General features: G+C 37.6%; 1 protein-coding gene across 1 annotated transcript in view; it reads right to left on the reverse strand.

Moving 5' to 3' along the window:
- Window positions 1–21,272: 21,272 nt before the first annotated feature.
- ZNF326 (zinc finger protein 326) overlaps window positions 21,273–24,444 on the reverse strand; it is a 27,485-nt gene continuing 24,313 nt past the window's right edge. Inside the window, exon 12 of the mRNA XM_008942648.1 lies at window positions 21,273–21,912. Coding sequence (XP_008940896.1) covers window positions 21,748–21,912 — 165 coding nt within the window. The 3' untranslated portion in view covers window positions 21,273–21,747. The remainder of the gene's footprint in view (window positions 21,913–24,444) is intronic.

Genomic DNA, 24,444 nt, shown 5'->3' on the forward strand with positions numbered 1-24,444 from the left:
GTTATTCCAGTGACCAAGATTTTTGCTTCATTATCACCCCACCCCAAAATTTTTCACCTTGTTTTTGTTTTCTGGTTATGTTAAATGCTGCAATCTAAGACAGTAAAAACTGTCGCCTTCCTATAAGCTATGCATTGGAGCCTTACTCAGGACTGTGGCAAGACAAAAATGGTAAGCTAAACAGTTGGATCCCATCCCATAAATGAGTTGACAGCTTGAAGAGTTTAAATGGCAAGCATGCAGTGAAGTTCCATCCCCCAAAAAAGTTTGTCTCACACAAACAGTATGTTATATTTAGATTAGGAGACATCATATCTGAATCCAGTCACCATAACAGCTAAGAAATAATGATGCACAGTAAATAGGAATGCCAGAGAAGCAAGACAAAATTGTCTGTGCTAGTGGTGCTGAGGACCCTGCTCACCCTTGGCTGCCCACTAAGTTTATTATATGGTAGGAGCACAAGTGGGCTTACATTATATCTAAAATTATTGTGTGTACAGTAGAAGTTCAAAAGTAGACAAAAAAAAAAAAAAAAAGAAAGTTCAGGGATTTTTTTTTATACCTGTATTCTTCAAGAAAACTTTCTCAGAATCAATGGCTTCCTAGTTTGATCTGAAACTGTGATAGTTGCAACTTTCATTGGAGTTTCAGTTGGAAGTACAGAAGCATTAATAAAATCTCTCTTAACAGGACCATCAGTGAAACCTTTCTCTACAGACTCTCTGCTTGATTTAACAGAGCAGTCTGGCCAGGGATCCTAAATTGGCTTCCTGAAGACACCACCATCCTCCATGTAAATCCATAACTCGTCAGAACACACAGCTACCCTCAGGTAACTGGCCTGCAGGTAATGCACTTACTGCCCGAATATTTGGAGAAAGGCTTCCTCCCTCTCTCTACACAAGAAAATCCAAAGGTTCAGATCTTCCATAAAAAGAACTAAAATGGTATTATTAGTGGAAATAAAGTAGAAGTTCCTCCTCCTTTCCTTAAACATGTGAAAGTCAAGCTTCTAGACAGATACTACCACTGAAGAGTCAGGCTAGTGGAAATACTATGCCACAAGAATCTGAATAGAATAACTTGGAGCAGCTAGTGGGTAAACCTTGGGGCAAAGGTAATAAACAAACATGACATGTGGTCACATTAACCTCTGAAAAAGCCATAACAAGCTTCCAGTTTGGAAAGAACTCATGCTCTAGGGCAGTACTTTCTGAGAGACCAAGCAAAAGGAAGAAAAAGTAGTTAGCTCAAGGACAAAGACTAAATGATCTGAAGCTTTCTCTACCAGAATGAAAGTAGGCATGAAGCAGATATCCAGGTTCTTAAAGAGTATACCCCAAGTGCTTTGCAGGAATACTTTCCCTGAGGCCAAAGACTGCTCTTGGAACTAACACAGAGTTTGCATTGTGTACAGCAGAAGTGATCTTAAGGCACAAGGGAGTATCATTAGCCAAAGACCAATCCTGCTCATCCTAACTTAGGATCATCAGCCTAACTTAGGAAAACCTATCCCTCCACTGACAAGAACATCAGGACAACAATATCTGCCTTGGAATAAAATCTTTTAATGACAGTTCAGCTAGTGGACAAAAATTATAGACCCTAGAAGGAGGAGGGAAATCAAATTCACATCATCATCAAGTCACAGCATTAGCTTCTCAGTTTTCTTTCCTTTTTTAGCCCCGTCAGCATTTTGGCTTTTTCATGTCAGAATGTGTTTTTTTGTTGTTGTTGTTAGCAAACACTTAGTTTTCCAAAGTCTAAAAAGGACACTTGCTATGCTAGAAGATTCAAAGCAAAACCATTTTAAAAAGCAGAGAAAAACAATATGTACGTAAGACAGTCAGCCCAGCAGCCCTTTGATGCAGAACGCACACTCTGAGAATGCAGAACCTAGGCCGTGCAGTCCTCCCTGGCCACGTCCCCTAGCCCCCAAAAACACGTCTGTTTTGTAACAGAGCAGCCTGCCCCTCGACGGTTAGTTAGCTATCGGTGTCCAAAGCCCTCTCCGTATTGTTCCTATTGCATATGCAAGTCTCATCCTTTGGCAGAATCTAACCTTTATTTTTTCCACTCTTGAAAATAAAGCTTGTGTCAAGGGGGCAGTGCCTGCAGTGTATTCTTCCTCCTTTCTGCCTACCATATGCAGAGCCTAGGGCATCACTGGGAAGAGCCAAGGATTTGCCTGTACAATGAGAAGCACGGTAACAGCTAAAAGGCTAGCCCCGAGGATGTGCGTGTGTTGTTACAAATGCAAGTTTGGGTACATCTGCCCGGGCCCTGGGTCAGTGAAGCTACAAGGCCAGCATTTAGCCTGTTTCCTTAAACAATCTGTAGATATTGAACAGCATCCTTGATGGTATAAGAAAAGCAGGTACCAAGTAAAGCAGAATTTATTGAGGATGCCACACAGCTGCCTAAAGAGCATTCAAGATTCAGAGGAACATAAATTGCACAGCTGAAATCATCAAGCCATATTTTTAGCTGCAAACTTGTTAAACCCACATTCGTATGCCTCCACCAAAATATTTCATTCTCTTTGATTAACAAATCTTTCTTAAATGAGGTTCAGTCCTACACAGATGTAAAGTGGATGTGTGTTTTTTAAAGCACTGAAACTGATTTGCATTTCAGCACATTGATATATCTATAGGACAACTTTAATAAAAAGACTCAGCTATTCCAGATTATATGGTCTCTGTGTTGGTTTTGCTGGTGCATATAAAGTTATATTAAATGAAGGCAAACCAGGAATCCGTAGGTAATCTAAGCAGCACAACATTTATGCTTGTTTATATCAGTATTTTCAGCTAGTACATATCCATGATTTATTTGCAAACAAATTAATTAATGTTTCAGCAGCTGTTTGCAGCCACTCTGTGATGTACTTTACACAGAGATGACACTTTTTTTTTTTATTCCACGGGGGCAATTTCAAGTACTCAGATTATATTCTTACTATCAATCCAAATGATAAAAGAGTAGTGAATCCTGAAACAGCACAGCTGACTTTATAAGATCACCGTGTTTCCACATATCCAGTTATTCCCTAATGCCATCTTTCCTGTGTTATCTTTTAATTAAGGCTGCATAATGCCAGTTTATAAACAAATCTCTAAGTAAGATCAAAAACTGACACATTTTAAATGTTTTTTCATTCTCTAGTTTGTGGTCTCCTGGGGGTGTTATTCTAAAATGTACATCTCTGTGTGAAATGACTTTTTTATCGCACTGTGTATAATGAAAAGAAATGTTTGAATATTGTTCTGTAACCTGACAATGAACAAACAAATGAAAGAACAAATGCTGGGTAGCGTAAAAGATAAGCATAGTGTACAGTAGGTAGATCACTGCAGAAAACATTACTATATTTTGTGATTTTATTTCTCTTGTTAAGGGAAAAAAAAAAAAAAAAGTTGACTACAAGACAAAATCCCCAAAGCCTCACTAGGCTAAATTTCCTCCTTCTTCTTTGAACAGACTACACAGATTTTGTTGACTAATTGAGATCAATCCCAGTTGTAAATCGCCTTGCTATCCTACAGCTTTAATTAAGCTACCAGAGGGAGTTGTTTATCAATTAACACTTGTTACAAATTATTAGTAATTATATGGACTTTGTGTATATACTTCAGCCAGTAAAGACTAAGCCATACTTCCCTGTGACAGAAATGAATTCAAATATAGCGTATAATGTTTTTCTTACAAAAGGCTCAATCAGCACAAAAAAATATGGAAATTAGATTGGCGTAGGAAGACCTAAAGCAACCCATAATATTCCTTTTAGCTAAATGCAACAAAATTTTAACATACTTTGTCCATAAATGTAGGCAATTACACTAAGTGAATGAAGTTCATCAAATTCTTTTTAAACAATGGTAGTGTTCTTTAATGAGTTGCATGCATTTCCTTTTTGAGTTACAAATATTTTAAATAAGGAACGTTAGGTAAAAGTTGATAATGTATTCAAACATTAAAGCTACCTATTGCTCTGTGCACTACATTCTGTGATAATTTTAATTGGCTTAATGGAGATGCACAAGTCTGATTAATGTTTAATTCCTTTATATTAAAAAAGAGAGAGTCAAGTAGTTAGACATTTCTTCAATTATGTTAGATCTTTCTAGACTTCAAAGGAATGTTACAGTAGACAGCCAGATACTGGATGAACTGATTAAAGAATAAAGACTGCTCATTATAATCTAAGAGTACAAAATTGGTTTGTGTAGCCTTTGAAAGTTGAAATTAAGAGCTGTTGAGCTAAAATTCAAGCTACAGTAATTAACCCAATTTATAGCCATCTTCACTTACCTGGCTGACTAAAATTAGTCATTTGAAATGATCCACTAGATTCACTGGCTTATTTATAATTCATTCTATGACCAATGAGATGCAATTTCACCTTATTGAAACCTTCAGTTATGAGACAAAGATTTAGTGCCTGTACTTAATTTGGGTTTAATTACTTAGGATAGAATATTCCTCATCCACATTAATGAGTAGATACCTGTTCAAAATATCCTTGGTATTTTTGGTTGGGGGAATTTTTTAAAATTTTTTTTACTATATATATAGTAATAAGGAAAAGACTACAGTCTTTTGGAACAACCCAAGTGCTGTATTACAAACATATATATTACCTTACAGCAAAATTTATATCAGTATCACGGCTGATCTTTGTTAATACAGTTTACTGTTGGGCAGAAAGGGACAGTCTGTTCCTGTAGGATGTGCGTGGATAAAGCAAAGTACTAGGCATGAAAGGGATAACTGAACTCCTACTGTAATATTAGAGAAGGGGGCAATGAAATTTCTTTCTTTAAAACTAGTCTGCGTTGGCAGGAGTTTTGAAGTTTGTCTCTATTTGCAATAAACACTGGATCAGCCTTTGATCTTAAGAGATCTTTGTCTTTTGACCAGAATGTCAACATGAAAAGCAAAGGCGCTGCCCCAGATTCACCTAGGTCTCTATTATAGACTGTTTGCAATGCTTCGTAAGGAGAAAGAAGAAAATAATCTAGCACATTTTAAAATAACGAATAGTCTTATGAATAGAACTACACTGCTAAATTATTCACAGAAAGGAGAATATGAGCACTAAAAATGGAGTCAGAAAAGCAAATAGGCAGTCTGTTTTGCCAAATGAAGTCAGCTGTGTTAGAGAGAGTCTTTGATAAGCATGGTAACAATATGATTAAGACTGTTCTACAGCTGGGCTTACATGGGAGCCCTACACCCAGCAGCAGGCATACGAGCTAAATAAAAACACTCGCTTAACTAACCAACATAAAGGTCCACAAAACCAAAACTCATAGCAGAGGAGAAGAAGCTTTTCAAACAGAAGGAGTACAGTGGCTAAGGCCATGCCAGAACGCAGTCAAACCTTTGAATACAGTAATTTTAGATGACAACTATTAAATGCAGCTGGACTTGAAAAGATATCGACACCAGATAGCTTCTCATCTCATGAAAACTCTCAGAGTTCTATTGACATTAGTTGGAGAAAAGATAATTTTCATATTCCTAGAAGATAAGTCCACCTGTTCGTAGCATCTTACTAGTACTTTGTTACATTAGAGGTTTAATTTTAGAGAAATGCTGCCTTGTAATCACGTATTGACCACAGGCAAGAGAGATTATGCTTGTTCTCTTTTTCTGTATTAAAACAGAAGCTATTGCTCAGATACTGAAGTAGTCTCTTTCTCTAATACTCTAAAGCCCCTTGCTCCAAACTATCAGAACATAGTCAATTAAAAAAAATTAAATGCAAACAATTACAGCATCAGATCTGCAACCATCTATCCTGCCATTATAAACATGTAACTGAATTTGTACAGGAATACAAGTGCCAGCTAATATAACTCTTAAAAAGAAAGCTACCTTCATTTCTGGAAGAAAATGAACCAGTATTGAGGCAGACTGACAGCCCCAAATCTCAACCACTGCAAGAAAAATGCTACAGGACAATTACTTAAACAAGATGATCTCTACACCAGAGCTAGAAGGAAACATTTTTGGCAGACAAATTCCTTCAGATAAGTTTTCTCTAACCTCTGGAAAAAAAAAAAATGGTGGAAAATTACTGGAATCTTGCCTTGTCTGTGTCAATCTATGATAGTACTGAACAAGGAAATCAGCACATTCAGGAGCAAGCTGCTTTTGTTGCTGGAACACTGTTCACTGTACCACTGCATACTGCTTGAATCTTTGCCTGTACATTCTGATGGCTACCTAGCCAAGTTTCCACTGCCTGTCACAACAATAGTGGATACCACCTAACACACCGTTCCACAGTCTGGCATTATGATAGCACCCACCTTTCCTGGTATCAGAGAAAACATGCTCATTTTCTCCATATTTAGAGCCTTTCTCACAAGTTAGGATAACCTGAGATTTCCTGCCCTTTTCAATAACACTGCTATTTCACCCCCTCACCAGGGAGACTATCCCCAAGCTCCCCATATCGACTGATGCTTTACAGATATAAAAGTAGTGGTCAGGGGGTAACCTGAAACAGAAAGACTTCTGTTAGACTGTTATGTTTTAACCCTGCAATGCTTTAACCCATGTTTTGTCACTGCCTGATCTGCCAAATTACACGCTACAAGAACAAAAGAAGCAGACAAACTTAAAATACCTTGGCACCTAATCTGTACGATCAGTCGGTAACAGGAAGTGCTTGCAGCCATAGGAATGCTCACTTGGATGTATGGCAGAGTATACTCAGCCTAGGTTACAAGTTCTGCACTCATCCACCTGCAGCAGAGAGTTCTATGAGATCTCACATCTAATCATGAAGTTTCTTTATATTCTCAGAAATGTTCCTGAGCTACACGGTACCTTTGAATTTTCATCATCGGCTGACTATGACAAACCTATTGGTATCATATCTCTCTTTCACTCATCTTGAGCAGATCTTGTTAGTGCAGATTAGAACTTGTTAAAGATTAATTCTTAAGGCGTCCTCAAGCTTTCTTCTCCAACAAAGGAAACATCAATTATAGGCTCACACATAAACTTTGCCCCTATCTTGAATACTTGCTGCCCTTTATAAATCTTAGATTTCTTCCCCTTGTGTGTGTTCAAAGGAGAGATTTTATTGCCTCCAGGGGTTGTTAAACTGATTGCAATACCACGTATTTAGAGCAGTTCAGTGGGAATTAAGCTGGTTCAATGCTGTCAGACCTAGAATATAGCTGTCAAATAGCATTACAAGTAAAACACCCTTGATAAGAAATAATGACCAAATGTCAATCTGTTTTTTACCAGCAGCACTACAGACTTAGCTTGCCAATGAAAAATGCAATATTTTGCACATTATAGTATCTATGCTTTTGTGATGCCACATAATAAGGGGTGCTTCAATCTTTCAATTTATCTTATTTTTAGATGACACAATTTGATCATAAAAATGTGCCTCAGACCTACCTTGGATTCAAAGCAGCAATACTTAAAGTCTTGCTTTAACCTCCTTGCTCTTCTCTGTAAAAAAAAAAAAATAAATAAATAAAGACCCAGACCAACACATGCATTAAAAATTCATTGATCATATTTCCTAAGTGTTAGTCATGCAGAAATTAAAACAGCTAATTTGGCTTAGAGCTGATTTATGCTGTTAGAGCATAACGGTTCATGTTTCGGATATCCGTAACTTCACACTACAATGCAACCCATTAGATACTGTTATTTTTCTGATTATGGACTCTTGTTTTTTAATGACTGTGTTGTGTACAAAATTACTGTATTTGTTATTAGTTCATTTGCAGATCCAAGTATTTGTCACTTATGTGAAAAATTAACAAGCAATAAATATTTTAATACTTAAATACTCACTATTCCTATTCTAATACTTCAATTTTTACTACTGTAATACTTAAATCATTAGGTGACAATACAACGTTTACAAATGTGTATTCATTTTGGGTAATGATAAAAACTTACATGAACTTGTTCCCATAAATAAACAATGAGACCTTAAAGCCTAAAATAAAAATGTTACCCAGAAACATCTTAAGACTCCTTAATCAAGGTGCGATAGGGTTCAAAGTAACATGCTTGAAAACTTGGTTTAGACAGAGAGGGAGATATTTCAAAATGTCTGCAATAATCTGGGGTCACAGTTTCAGCCAGAATAAGCATTTCTCTGAGATTTGTCTGGGAGAGATGCAAGAGGAATGATATACAAAGTAAGGACAATGAAAATCTAAAGTAATGTCCTTCAAAAAGGCATTTTAAAGCTATGTACAGCCCAGACTTCCCCAGGAGCCATTGATGAATGAACAAATAACAGAGGGAAAACAAAACACAATCCAAACTCTAAGGCATAGTTAAGACTAAGAACATGGAAGCCAAACTGTGCTTTCCATGGCACTCAGAGAAGGCACCTGTTGAAAGCAGTGGAAGTCTCTGCACATATGAGATAAAATTAATGCAATATGTTTAAAACAATACTAGTAGTTTGACATAAACATACACAAATAACAAAAAAAAAAAAAAAGAGGAGTCTGAAAATTGTCTCCCAATTTAAACCCGCAAAATACTTTCCGTCTCTGAAATGAGCTGTCAAAGGACAGATGGCATCTTTGTATTTACTACTTTCAAACTTATGTCTCATATTTCCATTTCATAAACTTTTCCCCTGCATTTTGTTAGTTCAGTATGAACAGATAAGGCAAATTAACAGCTATCCGAGGTGTAAATGAAAGATACTTCCACAGAGCTGAAAGCGTGGCTTGCAAATATTCATGCACACAAGACTGAGGAACTCTTACATACCTATGCAATTCCCTGTCTTCAGTGAATCTACATGAAAATGAGTCAGAACATTTCACTAGATATTTTTTGGGTTTGGGGTGGAGTGGTTTTGTTTGGGTTTTTTGTTTTGGTTTGTTTGTTGGGGTTTTTTTTGGCAGATATGCTTCAGAACAGAAAGTCACAGTAAAACATGACTTCTGCCAGCTTCGGACCCTGATCTTCCTTATCAATCCAGGGCTTTGAGCTCAGCCTGTCCCCTAAACTCACTACATACTCATTGTACAGTAACAGGCAATACTAGTACTAGGCAACAGTACTAGGTAAACAGTACAACATTATAATCACTCTAAAAGATAAATGTTCCAATGTATTTAAAGTAAATTCTCCTTTCTGCATTAGTTATCAAAATTCATTATTAATGATTAAAGTATCACATGAGGTATTCCCTTTTGGATGAGTTTCTAACAATTAACTTACACTTATGTTTTTATTTTCGTGCTTTTCCTATTCCTCCTGTGATATGTTTACATGCTGAAGGAATAACTGATTTCAAACTCGACGCCACCATTTCATAACTACTGTTAAGGAATCACAGGGGAATACAGTGTCACCACTGAGTAATATGAATAACTTCACATTGTGAGATAAATGAGGCAAAGATGAGGCATTTATCCCAAAATCAATACAAAAGCTGCATGCAAGACTCCTTTTCATTTTTTCTTCCTTAAGTGAAATAGAAGATATCTCTGTGTGATTTCATTTTATTTCCATTTATACAATTCATCTTGCAGTCTGTAATTATAGATTTTGGCACACACAAGCACAAGTTTCTCTCTTGATTGATGCTGAAAGGTTGTCCTTCAATTAATTTGGCAAGTTCTTTTTTTTTTCCTGTATTGCAGCTACTTCAAAACCAGTTAAATCACACTGCGGGCCAATGCTCTTATAAATTTATTTGTATTCTAGTAAATATTTTTTCCTCAATTGAAAATTTTATCTTATCATTGAATCATTCAGAAAGAGCATCAACCAATGCATCAAACTGAGATAATCATTATTTAGCTCGATTAAAACACTTCAATAAGAAATGGTTTGAATTTTACCTTAAAAAAAAATAGAACTTTGCTGCCCTCTACCTGTCAATTTCCAGACTGTGGGAGAAGACAGAAAAAACAGAACGATGTCCAAAGTCCAAGACGCTTCACAGAATGCTAAAACGAGCTCGGAATTCAGTTACAATTAAACAATCTGTCTTGACCAAGCAGAAAAGCGAAGTCAGAATAATTGTCCTTGTTTATTGAGTTTAAATGAGGAAATACTATAAAACTATTTGGAAAATAAATAAATAAACCAACCCAGCCAATCTGCTCTTTTGCTTACAATTAAACAAGGAACACAACCACCATGGGAAGAATGACTGCTAGAGGTTTTTCATTATTTTCAGCTGGAAGTCACTGCCCCAAAACCACTCCCTCCTGTATAAACCCGCATTATGGGAGCTCCCAGCTTGGCTTCCCTTCGGCCAGAGCCACTCCATGACTTTTCTGTTCAGCGTTGTGCTCAGCACACACAGGACAGCAGCTTTGTTTCCACCTCTGCTTTCTCTCACGGGTTACAACATCCCTTTCTCTTTACAGCCTGTATTCCTCAGACATGCTATGTTTGTTTTGTTTTGTTACAAAAGAAAAAAGTTAGGAAAGAAAGCAGAAGGAATTTTCTCATCACACAACTGGCCTAGCTGGGTGCACCCCAGCTCTCAAATTGAGAGCAACCCTCAGTAAGTTTGCAGGTGATACCAAGTTAGGTGGGTGTGTTGATCTGCTTGAGGGTTGGAAGGCCCTTCAGAAGGACCTGGACAGGCTGAACTGATGGGCCGTGATCAGTTGTATGAGGTTTAACAAGGCCAAGTGCCAAGTCCTGCACTTGGGCCACAGCAACCCCATGCAAAGCTCCAGACATGAGAAGGAGTGGCTGGAAAGCTGCGAGGCAGAAAGGGACCTGGGGGTGCTGATTGACAGCTGGCTGAGCATGAGCCAGCAGCATGTCCAGGTAGCCAAAAGGGTATCGTGGCTTGGAATAGGAATAGTGCAGTCAGCAGAACTAGAGAAGTGATTGTCCCACTGTACATGGCACTGGTGAGACCACATCTTGAGTGCTGGGTTCACTTTTGGGCACTACAGAACAAGAACTGAGGTTCCAGAGAGGGTGCAAAGAAAGGCAACGAAGCTGGTGAAGGGTCTTGAGGATAAGCCTTACGAGGAGCCGCTGAAGGAACTGGGGTTGTTTAGCCACAAGAAGAGGAGGCTGAAGGGAGACCTTATCACTCTCTACAGCTAACTGAAAGGAGGTTGTAGGGATGTGGGTGTTGGCCTCCTCTTACCTGCCACAACTGACAGGACAAGAGGAGATGGTATTGTTACACCAGGGGAGGTTTAGGTTAGACATTAGGAAAAACTTCTGCACCAGAAGGGTGATCAGGGACTGGAACAGGCCTCCCAAGGAAGTGGTTGAATTACCATCCCTGGATTTATTTAGAATCATTGAATCATAGAATCCTGCTGGGGGGCGGTGGGGGGTGGAAATCAATGCTTTCAAGAGAAATTAAAAAACAGAGAAGTTTCACAAGCCACAAAATAACAATTTTTTAATGGAAACTATGGAGAGCCACTTAGGAAATACAAGGACTGAAACATTTAACAAGTATCTCTTTTGCTCATGGAAAAGGAATTACACTGAAGCATCATCTTCAACAAAAGAACTCAGGTACAGAGTCAACAGTTTACTTAAACCGAAGTCATGGGGTTCTTAAATCATGGTAACAACAAAAATATGTGATTCTGTAGTAATTCTCTCTTGGAATCTCAAAATACTTTCAGCTGCTTTATGAACTTTTATAACTTCTATATCCAGGTGAGAAGTTTAACCATCACTAGATGAATTTCTACAAGACATCAGAAGACTTTGGAAGAGCTAAATACAATCAGAGAACCCTCAACCCCTATTCATTTACTTCTAAAGCAAAACTTCCCACTAATACCACCATTTATTTAAGGAGTTCTTTTTGAGTTTAGTTTTGGTTTTTTGGTTTGGTTTGGGTTTTTTGTGTGTGTGTTTTTTTTGTGGTTTTGTTTTGTTTTGATAAGGGTTTTCTTGTTTGGTTTGCTTTTTTTTGATTACCAGTGCTCCCAAACAGCCAAACAAATAATAAACCAGAATTACCACAACAAAAAGCAATCCTTTCCCAACGCACAGAAGCTCTCCAAATCAAGAGGTCAATGTAAGGGACCTAACCCCTATGATTTTAAGAAAGTATTTTATCTCCTCTGATAGAATCAGAACAAACTGATGCCTGTGAAGGGCTTATGAGGTTTTCTGATCCACTCAGAGGAAAGGAGCAAATACAAGAAGTTTTACTAGCACAGTTAAGGATTTTTATAGTAGTACCATCATAACTGTACTCCATCATGCAAGTTCAACAAAACTAAAGGTAAAAATGTAATATTACTAGGAAATACCACTAGAGGAGCATCTTACAAACATTCTGCATATGTATACTTCTACTGTCATGTTAAGAAAAGGCTAATCAGCTTGGTTTTATGATAGTCTGCCAATAAAGTCTAAAAGAATTTTACAAAAGATGGACATTGACTTAAACCTAGGAAAAAAATAAAAATCAAGGATCTTATAACTAGATTTTTTCCTAAACCAGGAAAAAGAATCCCATAATAATCTTAGAAAGAAGAAATTGTGGCCAAGTCCCATTTGGAAAGACAGTCTGGGTCTTAGGAACTAAACAGTTAAATATCTCTTAACAGGAAGCAAGTAGAAGTCTGAAATTGGAAGTGCTCACACAACCTTGCATTCTTGTTTTGCATTTTGACTGGTTTAATTTAGGCATGTAATCTCAGGCACTTTAGTTTCAGAAATACAAAACACACACTGAATTTGAATCTGTTTGGACTAAAGCATTCAGTACTGTAATTGCATCTGGATTTAAATAGAGTTTCTACATGAAAAAATAGTAGGAAAAAAGTTTAAGGAAAATTTTGAGGGACTGAATAACGGACAAATCTGTTGTGTTCTTTGAAACATTCATGCTTGCCTCTCTGTCCATACTTACACTTCCAGCAACATTTATCATTGATTCAAAGGTTGGAAAAAAAATAGTGAATGAACAACTAGGTGGGAGAAGAAGAATAATATCAGTCCTGTATAAAATATCCTTACTTTATGAGAAATCAGTGACCATGAATGGTAAAACAAATGTGATAGAGAAAGAAGTGGCCAGAGAGGCAGAAGGGAAAATAAATCCATCTTGATTTACAATACTGAACATCAAGCTAAGAATTAATAATGGGTTAACACAGCTAATAGGTGGAAAGAACGATTACCACAACTGGAGTACCAGTAAAGCATTGTCCACAAGCCTGAGACATGAAAGTTTCTGGAGCAAATGACACTCAGAATGGAGCAAAAGAGGAGGATAATACCCTATCAAAGATGCAGAAATTAGATGCTTCAAATTTTGCCACGTTCCCTCATCATACTTCCAGTGAAACTAAGGAAATACTTACAGTATGGATAAGAAGTAGCAGTAAAGGCTACAGCATCCAGAAAAATACCAGGCAAAAATTCACCTTCTGACAGTCACAATTTCTTTAAAGCAGGAAGTTGTTGGTTTCTGCTTGAAGCGATGCCCTTTTGCAAGACTAAAGCTTTCACAAAAAATTCCTGCCTTATCTGGTAGCTTTTATATTTTGAACATCTCATTTTGAAATGCTTGTTGACTTTTTAAAATCCATTATGAATGACAAAGAAAAATGTTTAGACTATTATTAAATTAGTCTGATAAAAACAATATTTTTTGCAAGCAATACAAAATGAAAATCTGATTTTTGGAAAAACATCTGTGAAATGGAAGCAATCTAGTTCTGTTTGTTGAATGTCTTTACTTGTTTTGACCATATTTAACATCCCACAAGTCATATTGTCATGAATCTCCAGCTAAAAGGAACCTCTTGAGAGTAGCATGGATAAAACAAATACAAATTAATGTTGACATGAAGTTCATTTATAGCTAACCAAGACTACATTAACTACACTATAAGCTTACCTAAATATTGTAAACCTAGTAATGTCCATCTCTCAAGAAGCACAGTGCTTGGATCTCATGGAAAGGCAATTAGCAAACCACAGTGCTTTGGCACAGAACTTTGTTTTGTGTACATGTTCTTACACTCACTAGGACTTCATGCTTACCCTGTTACGCTGCAATTGAGCAAGACTAGAGACTACTATTTTACACTTACTTTCAGAGCTTGAAATATCCCTCATGTAGACCCAATAACAAAAAAAAAAGCCCATGTTAATTCAAACAGCCTACTACAGTTCAATACTCTTTAAATCTTCCAAAATAAATCCAAGTTAATTAGGAAGGAATTTATACACTTCCATATTCAATTTGGGCAACTGAATCCTTTGTTTAAAAAATGGAGTCTCTGTGGACAGACACACTCCAGCTTTAAACAGGATTTTCCCTCTGCCTTCTCGAATTCCCACCTGAGGAAAGATGGGCTAAAGGCCATGTATGTAGAGCTATCTTTACAAAGGCAACCGAAATACAAGTCAAATATTACTTCAAATTTCCACTGATATGTCCTCGGTGAGTAAGATATTCTTGTTTCTTCTGACAGACTAGTTTCCCATTACCTTTCTGGAGGAGCTGGAGAGTAGACCATCCATTCTTAAAAAAAAAAAAAAAAAACACAAGAAACTAATGTGAAATTACAGATTAAATGTAAAATATTTTTGTTCCAGTAAGGTTCCACCTTCTCTTTATGGATTTGCTTTCACAGAGCATGTATGGAACTGTATTTATGTAACGTCAGAAGAACTATCTGTTTTGTAAGAGCAGTGTTGATGAAGTACCCAACACTCAATCTTATCAAAACAAGCTGGGTGCTGCCCTGGCTGTGCTGCTGTCAACGGAAACACTGCCATTGGCCTTGATGCAGTGGAGACTTTGCACAGAGCATACTATTTCCATCAAACGTGTGACTGTTTTCCCTGTACTGCGTATATTTTTCTGGCAAATAGCAAATCACTAAACTGAAGCAGTTTAATCTCCTTTAAAGCTGCTGCAGAAAATAAAATTAGTCTGACAATTTTGTCAGCATTAAAGCTGCTTGGGTAAGCCAAACGTAACCAAAGGCTGATAGCATATATGTAACACCTTGCATTTAAAAATAGCCCATTACACTTCATTAATCTCAAGGCTTAAAACAGATGATGGAGGTTTATGAGAACATGAGTACTACCTTTCAAGAAGATCCTTTCTAAATAATTTACAGTTAAAATACATCCAGTGCTGCTATACAAACATGAAAGCCGCAAAAATAATCTAGCTGAAGTGAATATATTTAGAAATTACAAGGAGATTGCAAAGGCTGTAGGGCAGGGATCATCTTCTGTCTGTACTCTGAAATGCCTGGCAGGCTTTTGGGTGGTGTGAAAACACTGCGTATAAAGTAACATTTTGATGAGGCATGTAGCATAAAGGTCACTCAATCAATCACATTTTTTCCAACTATATCTCTTTCTGTTACAACATGAATGTTGCTATTGCACAAGAGTATTTCAAAAACAGCTGTTGTTTTTAAAAGTCAGTGTTGTATTCTCATCAAATTCAATAAAAAGCCAGGAAATCCCTGGAATTAGAAAACCTATACAGCTGTCCTCCTTACCTCTTATCCATGTGACATAGAAATGTAGATTGTGACTGTATTGTGCAGATCTGAGCAGTGAATGCAGCCTTACAAGGTGCTTAGATTGAGTCTATTTCTTCTCACTTAAAGTTACATTATGTTAGACTTAAGGCATGCTTTATTTACATGCATTCAATCTCTAGTGGGAGTTTATATTCTGGGCACTGGATAATTCTCTAAGTGAACAACAGTCCAGCATCAAGAAGAGCTTCATGCAGAATACAAATAGAAGGCATTAGACGACTACCTCCCAGGGACAGTGAGTTCCCCAGGCTTACGTTGGGGATGAGGATTGGTCAATCTGTTCACCCTCAGGGGCTGTCTGGAATTATAGATCAGGGACCTTATTGTCATACCCCAGCTGCTGCACAAAGCCACTAGAAGAAAGGAGATTTACGAGTATTTCAGCAGCACTGAACAAGGGATACAGAAGCTATACAACTGGGAGTACAGTGGCTCTAAATCTGTAGGCATTATGCAAAAAGAAAATGCAGAGTTCGGCAACAAGGGAGCTCTCCCAGAGCAATAGGACATCTTTGTAAATTCTCTAAAGAATAAATTTAACAGTTATTAAAAGAACAACACCCTGTTATTGCAGTCACTGAACTTTACATCACAAGAAAAGATGCAAGGGATTTTCAGAAAGACATCTGTCATTTAACAGTGACAGTGACCTCAGCACTGACGAGCAATTCAAATCCCTAGTGACGGAAACAAATTAACCCCTTGGTACACCATGGGTTGAGAACTCCAGCATGAGCACTGCTGCACACCATAACTGCAGTCTACAGAAGGTTTTACCTTCAGACAAGAGGTAGATAGAATGAGGGTTGTTGTGTTTTGTTTTGTTTTGTTTTTTTCAATTATAACTGCTGTACATAAAAATTTACGACATTTAGCATCACACTACTGACAGTCTTCAAAAGGTGCAAAGGAATTTCAGTGACAGAAGTAAACCCTTCACCAAAAAACAATTACAACGTAGTATTTAAGGACTGGGCACACAAATGGGAAAGCTAACTTTTTCCTATATCCACTTCACACAACAATCATGTTGTACCAAGAGGATAGTCAGTCAGTCAGATTGAGAACTGGGATGCTCTAGAAACCCTTTGTAATCTTTTCACTAGGAACTGCTACCACATTGGCCTGCAATGTGACCTTACCCTAAGGCCTATACATAGTTCTAAGAAAACCCAGGGAGAAATAAAAGATCTGTCCATATGTTCTAGACACTCAGGGTGAGAAGACAGATAGAGCATAGGGATTACTCCATCCCAATGACTCTAGTAGCCCCTGTGACACCTATGGGGAGTAGAACTGGACAAGAAGTTCCAAGCAATAATACAGTAAGACCTTCGGCCCTGCTTGACCCCACCACACATGCTGTGCATTTCCACATAAAGAACTAGCACAAGACAGGACAAACTATCCCTCCTCCTGGGAAGGGAACCGTACTCGTTACTAGACAGACTTTCACAGCCAAGGAAGGCAACTACAGCCGTCCATTGCTGAACTCTACTCTAAGCAATAGCTTTCCAATTATTAATTGGAAACTTGTTCCCTCAACAGAATGAACTGCATCTCTTGAACAGTGACTTAGCATCACAACACCTGAACTGACTATTCATCTTTTCCCAAAGGAAAGCACATGAAAGAGACACATGGTGGGAAATCCATGGCTCAGTCTAGCAGAGACCTCAGCTCTTGTAACTTTATAGTTTCACCAGTCTTTTGTGGGAGGAGATCCCCAGGTAGCATCACAGATAGCTTCATAGTCAGTAAGACTGTTCCTCCTACCACCTCCCCTTTTGAAGTTGTTTACTCTGGCATTTAACAAGTGTGTTATTTCTCACTGACAGAAACAAAAAGTTACAGCAAGGGGCACAAAATATGAAAAACATGGCAACACCATATGGAGTAGCCCCCATAGTCTACCTACAAGATCAGATTTAGGCTTTTAAACTGAAATGTGGTAGAGATTGTGCAAGATTTACCCGGGTCTGAATAATAATACTTGAAGTAAATTAGTTTTCTAAAATACATATACTAGCTCAACAAAAAGATGTTTGATCAGCAAGCAAAACACAGTTGACATTAACTTGGGTGGCTACACCATAGTGGTCCTCTCCAGCCTTATAAATCTTTGCCACAGTCGCATTCCTCAGAGGAGTTTTCTTCAGGCATCAAAAAGCATATTTAGCTCTTAAGGCAACTGTAAATTCTCTGCCACCCCAAGTATAGCAGCTACATGCTCAGCTTAGCTATGTTCTGGGAAACTCAGACAGCCTCCAACACACTTCATTCACCTCAGTTATGAAAAAAGGAAGACTGATTTACAGGTACTCTTGAGGGAACCCTACAGACTGATAACAAAAGGATCTGGGCCACAACATTATCAGCTGGTGATGAAGGACATCTATCTCAGGATCTTCCTGACGTGAGAAGACTGAAAAGCACTGTATATTATCCAAGGTGCTCTTTTTTAAATGAAACACATCAATACTTGGTCTGAAGTCCACACAGCTGTTCTGCTCATAATCTCTGACAAATACTCACTTCAATATGCAGTAGGTTTTACTTATCCACAACATATGCATTCCTCCTGCCACTGCATTATCCATTCTTAGCTTTTTTGGTATCCCACAAAGACTCCCAACATTCTTGATTTACCTTCACAGCTTTGTGTACGTGGGGAACCTTACAAACACAGAAACAGTTTGGAATACACATGTTCTAGAGTCCATGAAGGATGATGAGATAAAGGAGTGAAGACGGCAAGTCTCCACAAAAAGAACAGGCACATTTGGTGTGAAGCATCAAACATTTGACCTACAGGGGACCACAAAGGCAAGCAGGTTATTTATTCCTTGCTCTCCCATAACACTTGGTACCCTTCCACTTGGTACCCTTCAATCAAAAAAAACCCAACCCAAAACGCAACAACAAACCACCACACTTCTGCATAGGGGCAGAACTTTGCTTTAAATGAGAATCACAGGATAGCAGGGGGTCTGGAGGTCTTGTTAAGAAGACTTCTTTTATGTTTTTGCCTCAACAGATTTTGATGCTCCAGTTCACCCTCTAGGTATTCATTCCTTTTCCTGTGGGCATCAGCTCTGAAGTACCAAAGGATGAGATGAGGAAAGCTTAGATTTGTAGAGTAAGATCAGAAGCACTTTCGTTTTAGATGTTGGAGTTCAGTTTATACACATTTCTATTTATACAGAAAGGCTTATTCTTTGGCTAGCTGCATTTAAAACCAGTCAAATCTGTTTAAAGACACCTGAATTGAGCTGCACACCTTAGTACAATTATAGTTTTATTTTATAAACAAGTTATTGTAAGCTAAAAAATCTCAGGAGAATTTTAGAAACTAACTTAAAACCAAATTAAAGAATAGTATGTTACCCATTTTTATGCTTAACTCCAAACAAACCTTCACTGTTAAACCAAATGTAAAATTTCATTCCTGTCACATGATTTGAGGGACTTCATAGCGAGCTTCAGATGCAAGAGCACGTGGGATTTACCAAGCCTTTCCTTGCTTAAGCTGGGAGGAAACACCTAAGAGACACCCAACTCCCTGATGTTATATGCACTCTTTACAATAGTCTCTCCCTACAATCTAAAGCTGAGTGGGTGAAGACTTCATTTAGTGGAAGTAGAGCCCATTGAAGAAAAGCTCTGCATCCTCTATTTTAGTGCTGCTTAAAAAGAGCAGGAGACATGCCAGCATCTGAAAAATACTGTAAGATTAAATTGGCATTTAAAGAAAAGTTTGATTTCTTTTTTGCAGAAGTCAGTTGGCAGAAGGCAGCAAGAAAATGTAGTTATTTCAGCAAGCTGAAAACTGATTTTATTTTTAACTGTCCGCAATACAGGAAAAGCAAAAGCAAGAGTATCTACAAGCTCATTTCAAGGTTTCCATCCTTTGTATAGCACGAAAACAAGCCAAATATTACAGCATTTCAGCAAGCTGAAAACTGATTTAACCTACTCTTAATGTAAGCAATACATTTTTAAGTCAAAGCAGGAGAACCTATAGGCTCATGTTGAGATTTAAATCCTTTGTGTAGCACAAAAACAAGCCAAATATTACACGGGTGTAATGCTAATCATTCCAGTCGCACCATGTAGCAAAACAATTGTATGTAAAAAGCCTAGTATGTGTACTGGGCTACAAAACCCAAGAACACACACACGTGGGAGTTACTCAGTATGTGTAAATTGCAAGGATTAGTGCCCATATTTTCTTCTACCATACTGTACTTGCCATCTTGTGAGTTCAACACTGAATAAATAAAACAAAAATGCAAACAAAAAAAACCAATTTTTTTTTTTATATTTCTCAGAGTAAACAGACTTAAATTCTGGCTCCAGAAAGAGGGATTTTGAACATGAGCCAAGTTGCATGTATTTCTTCAGCATAGCTAAGAAACAACACTCCATTAAGCAGTGTCCTGTAAAAGACTGAAAACGCAGCTAGGTGTTCCCAACAGACATAAAATGGCAATATCACTGTGTAAGTAAAATCCTTACAACTCTTGTGTAAAGTAAACCCTCACCTGAAATACTCCATACCATTTTGGCTACTCAGATCAGAGGTATGACACCTCCTCTGTTAATTCCAGCTCAAGACACATTCTACAGCTCATGCACTGGAACCAGATTAGAGAAAGATCTTGCCTGTAATCTAGGAAAGCCTTTTTTATTCCCTTAACATGTTTTTAAACACCCTCAAATACTTGTCACCTGATGCCACTTTTTACCAACCACAGTACTCCCTGTCCAGCCTCTCAATACTGCTTCCAGGATACGACCTACACCCGCCAGCTACCTGAACTCCACCCAACTGCTTTTCTCCAATCAACTGACTGAGAAACATGAACAGTAACCAGTCACCATCTGGAGTGTAAACCACCAACAGCCACATTTCAAGCCCAGCTTTCCACTGAACATTCGTTTAGTTAACCTGGTATTTAGGGACGTTCCCAGACTGTGGTTTTATAAATGCTAACGCTTGGGGTAGTCAACATTCTAAGTTGGTGCTTTAGAATAATACCTAGGGAAAGGCATCTTACTGTATCCAACAAGTATTTTAATTCCATCTAACCTCTGCCCACTCTCTGCTTATAACCACCTGTATACAGTGATGGCTACAAATTAACATAAAAGTTCTTCAACAGAAAGGTGCAAAACTTTCATATAGGATGAGACTTTGAAAGAAATTCCTCACAATGACAACAAGAGATTGTACAGTTACTTCTGTAAAGTTACCATATTTAGGGAAAAATTATGCAAACTACTTAGCTGCAACAGTGAAACAGTTAAACCAGATTATTGCCAATTCTCAGTCAAAAGCTAGATTAGAAGGAACTGTGGAAAAAAAATACAAAACTGTACTTATAATATCTAAGATATACAACAGTGTACAGCATGAAAATACCCTGAAAGCATGCTTCCTTAGGCACGCTATGAAGGTGAAAGTGCTCATCTGTCCTAGTAGGTGGAGTTCGAATACATCAAAAATTAGCAATAAATGAATCACTAATGATGCAACTACAAATTTTTAAAACTTTCAATCATAGTATCAATCAAGATCTGATTTGAAGCCAATTTTGTAGTCACCATTGGGAAATACTTGAAATACCTAGCTATAGACACTTTAAAGTTTCTTAATTGTTTTATTGCTACAAACTGGTACATCTTATCACAAAAAGCTACAAGGCATATTATAACACATACTCTATTATACAGAGTGCAATGCAGTCCCCAAAACAGCCACACTCAACAGTACAATTTTTGAAGTTATTAATTCTGTACTAAGAGGTAAATATGGTAAGCTTATGCCATACAGCATTTAATATATTTACCCCACAGACCCGCCTTTCTTCTCAACTGATCGGACCAAAAAATTATTTATTATATCCCACTTTCAATACACACACCAAAAAAATAAGATGCTTAAAAAAATATACAACACAATGTTTTAATCAGCTTTAACAGTCAATTTTCTATAAAAAGCTCAACTAAAATAGTCTTAAATTCATTTTAAACAAAATCAGAAACACAGAGGAATCATATAAACAAGTTCTCCACAGAATGGAATGCATGCATATGGGGGGGGACATTTGAGACTTTTTAATAAAGTCTGAGCCACTTTAGAGCGGAAATAAAAACCTAGTTTTGCCCCCCCAAATATATTTTCATTTTCTTAAATTTAGCTATCTTCAGTGTGGTCTAAAGTGAAGTCAGTTTGTTCTTCAGTTTCTTCTTCCTCTTCTTCCTCCTCTTCTTCCTCCCCCTCAGCTGGCTCATCAGTTTTGTCCTCCTCCTCTGTCTGCTGCTCCTGAGCTTGATCATTAATTTCAAAAGGATTTTCACCCTGAGGTAGAAGATTGAAAACAAACACTTTGGTGTCTATTTCAAATATAAAATAAAGCAGTACTCATAACTTCAGTGAATGAAAAAGGCAGCCACTAAAAAAAAAGCTACAGTGTTTTATATAGCTTTTTAATAGTTGGTTATATTTTTTTATTGTCCATGAAAATCAAAACAAGTTTGATTTGAAATTAGCAACACTTCATTTTTACAGATACTGGAAATTTGGATCCAAATGAACTCTTTTAATTGAAGGAGAAATGGCACTGAGAAAAACCCAAAGTATGCTACACACAAACTTCAGTTCAACTTCAACATTTGGTCAATTAAAACGACATGGTTAAGTTTCAACATATTTTTTACTAGTAACTACAGTTGCTTCTTTTCTCTCGCCAACTAAAATCTGAAGTTTCATTCTATTTTTCCTTATTTACAGTCTTTATTCATTCTGAATAATTCTATCAAAAAGGCACACTTTAGCCTTATAGCACTTAGAGAGTGACGTCTGTTGAGCCAAACCATCTCAGAACCTAATCAAAGACACAGCTGCCACATACAAAACTCATGAATAAAGTAATATTTAAGCTTTAAGATACTAAGTTTGGCTTTTTTGGAAGTAGATTCTCATAGGTAAAGGTCAAGTACACAGAAAGCTGGTATTATAACTAATCTGAGCCCTATGAAAACAGACAAATCCCACATCTCAGTTAAAAACTCAGGCCAATTTTGTGTGATCCACTATTACTGGCAAGCACCATGAGGCAACAGAACACCGTGGAGTATTTCACAGGATAAGTGAGTGTTCAACATTGAAATAACAAAAATATTTATTAACTCAGTAAATTTTTATTTGAAAAAAACCACACAGAGAAGTGAGTGCCCAAAACAATTCAAACCCAACATCAGTGAAAAGATTTGTGAAATAAAAAGACTGAGCATCCAAACCTTAATTCAGTATATATTAGTGCAACTCCCCAGAACCGTACTCATCTACTTTCCTTTTAGGGTAAGCATACAAAACACCTCCTGACTGCAAAGCTTCTAGTGCCCTTTCCCTTAGGTTTAGCCAAGTATTTTCAACTACATTTGGCTACAGGAACAAAGATTTCCAAAGACAGCAATGAGCTAATTACTGAGTGAAGAATACTCCACCTGCTTAGCTTCAAATACATGCTCCTCAGTAGACATGACTGTGGGAAGACAGGTGTATTAAGACTTTCACATGGCCTAACCAAAAGCATTGCTTCCTAGCAAAAGAAGACAAAAGGTGGCCTTTGTCTGTAAAAGATTCACAAGGATATGAGAAGCCCTTTCACAGGTCTGATATAAAAAGAAAGATTAAAATCCTCCCACATCCAGGCTAGGCATAACAATAAGTTGTAGCTAAATAATGCATTTCTAAAAGCACTATTTTCACACTCCTGCAGACAACTTCTGACTGTCCCCGACTCTTGGGGACAAGCCACAAAAAATTCATTCACAGTATGTTGCTTCTGGCTAACCTAGCAGAACTGGATTCAGCACACTACTTCTGGCTGAATACATCTCTATACAAGAACAACAAAAAAAACATTAAGTTGCTTTCCCCAACTGCTTTTTTTTCCTTTTTCCTCTAGAGAAAAATGTAGATGTCAAGTTCTTAAACTAAGGGAAAAGTTACTGCCCTCAAGGGGAAGATCCTAATGACTGTGCTCTATTCCAACGATGAAGCATCAGAGGCATCCAGCACAGCATGCAGTGCCAATTTTGATGCTAGTTGATTTTGACAGCCACACTGGCCCCATCTTCCCTGTTGGCTTTAAAAAACAAAACAAAACAAAACACAAAAAAAAAAAAAAAAAAAAAAAACAGGAAAACAAGAACACCGCACAGCACTGAGCTCCTGCAGAAAGACTTTATGATGCCTACGGAGCATAAAAACACAGGCAGATAAGTAGTTTATTCCCAAGGGATACATTCTTCAGGTTCCTTCTCTCTAGAATATTTAAATTGCAGAGAAAGCTTAAGACTGTGAACTGGTATTTACAAGCAAAGCTTTGAGATTCAAATGTCCCCAGAAACCACTCTCTACATCTATTTATACCAGGTTTCTCAAACCTGACCCAAGAAGATAACAGAGTCTGCCTACCTAACCTGGTGATCTTTAAAATACCTTCACTAATACAGATGGCCAAACAGTCCTGGAATATAGTGACAGAAAACATCAACCTCCATTATGCATCTCTTGAGCAACATCCAAGCAGCTTTTAATCATAGACATCATTCTATCTAGGAAGTTCTAAGTGGTCCAAGATAGAGACAGTCACGACTCATCAGGTGGTAACTTTCTGCCTAAGAGACAAAATGGTCTTTTTTCCCTCATTATAAAGTGGCTTTCTACAGATTCACAAAACTTCTAAGATTACTATTTTGGAGTGGCCAGCAGGTGGGTCATGGTGGATTTCCCTCCTTCCACAACTCTTTTCATTAGGGATATAGGAGAAACAGGAGAAATTAAGAACTTAAAAAAAAAGCATAAAAAGAGTATACCAGAAGC

This window comes from Merops nubicus, unplaced genomic scaffold, assembly GCF_000691845.1.
Source record: "Merops nubicus isolate BGI_N331 unplaced genomic scaffold, ASM69184v1 scaffold16126, whole genome shotgun sequence".
Classification (NCBI taxonomy): Eukaryota; Metazoa; Chordata; class Aves; order Coraciiformes; family Meropidae; genus Merops; species Merops nubicus.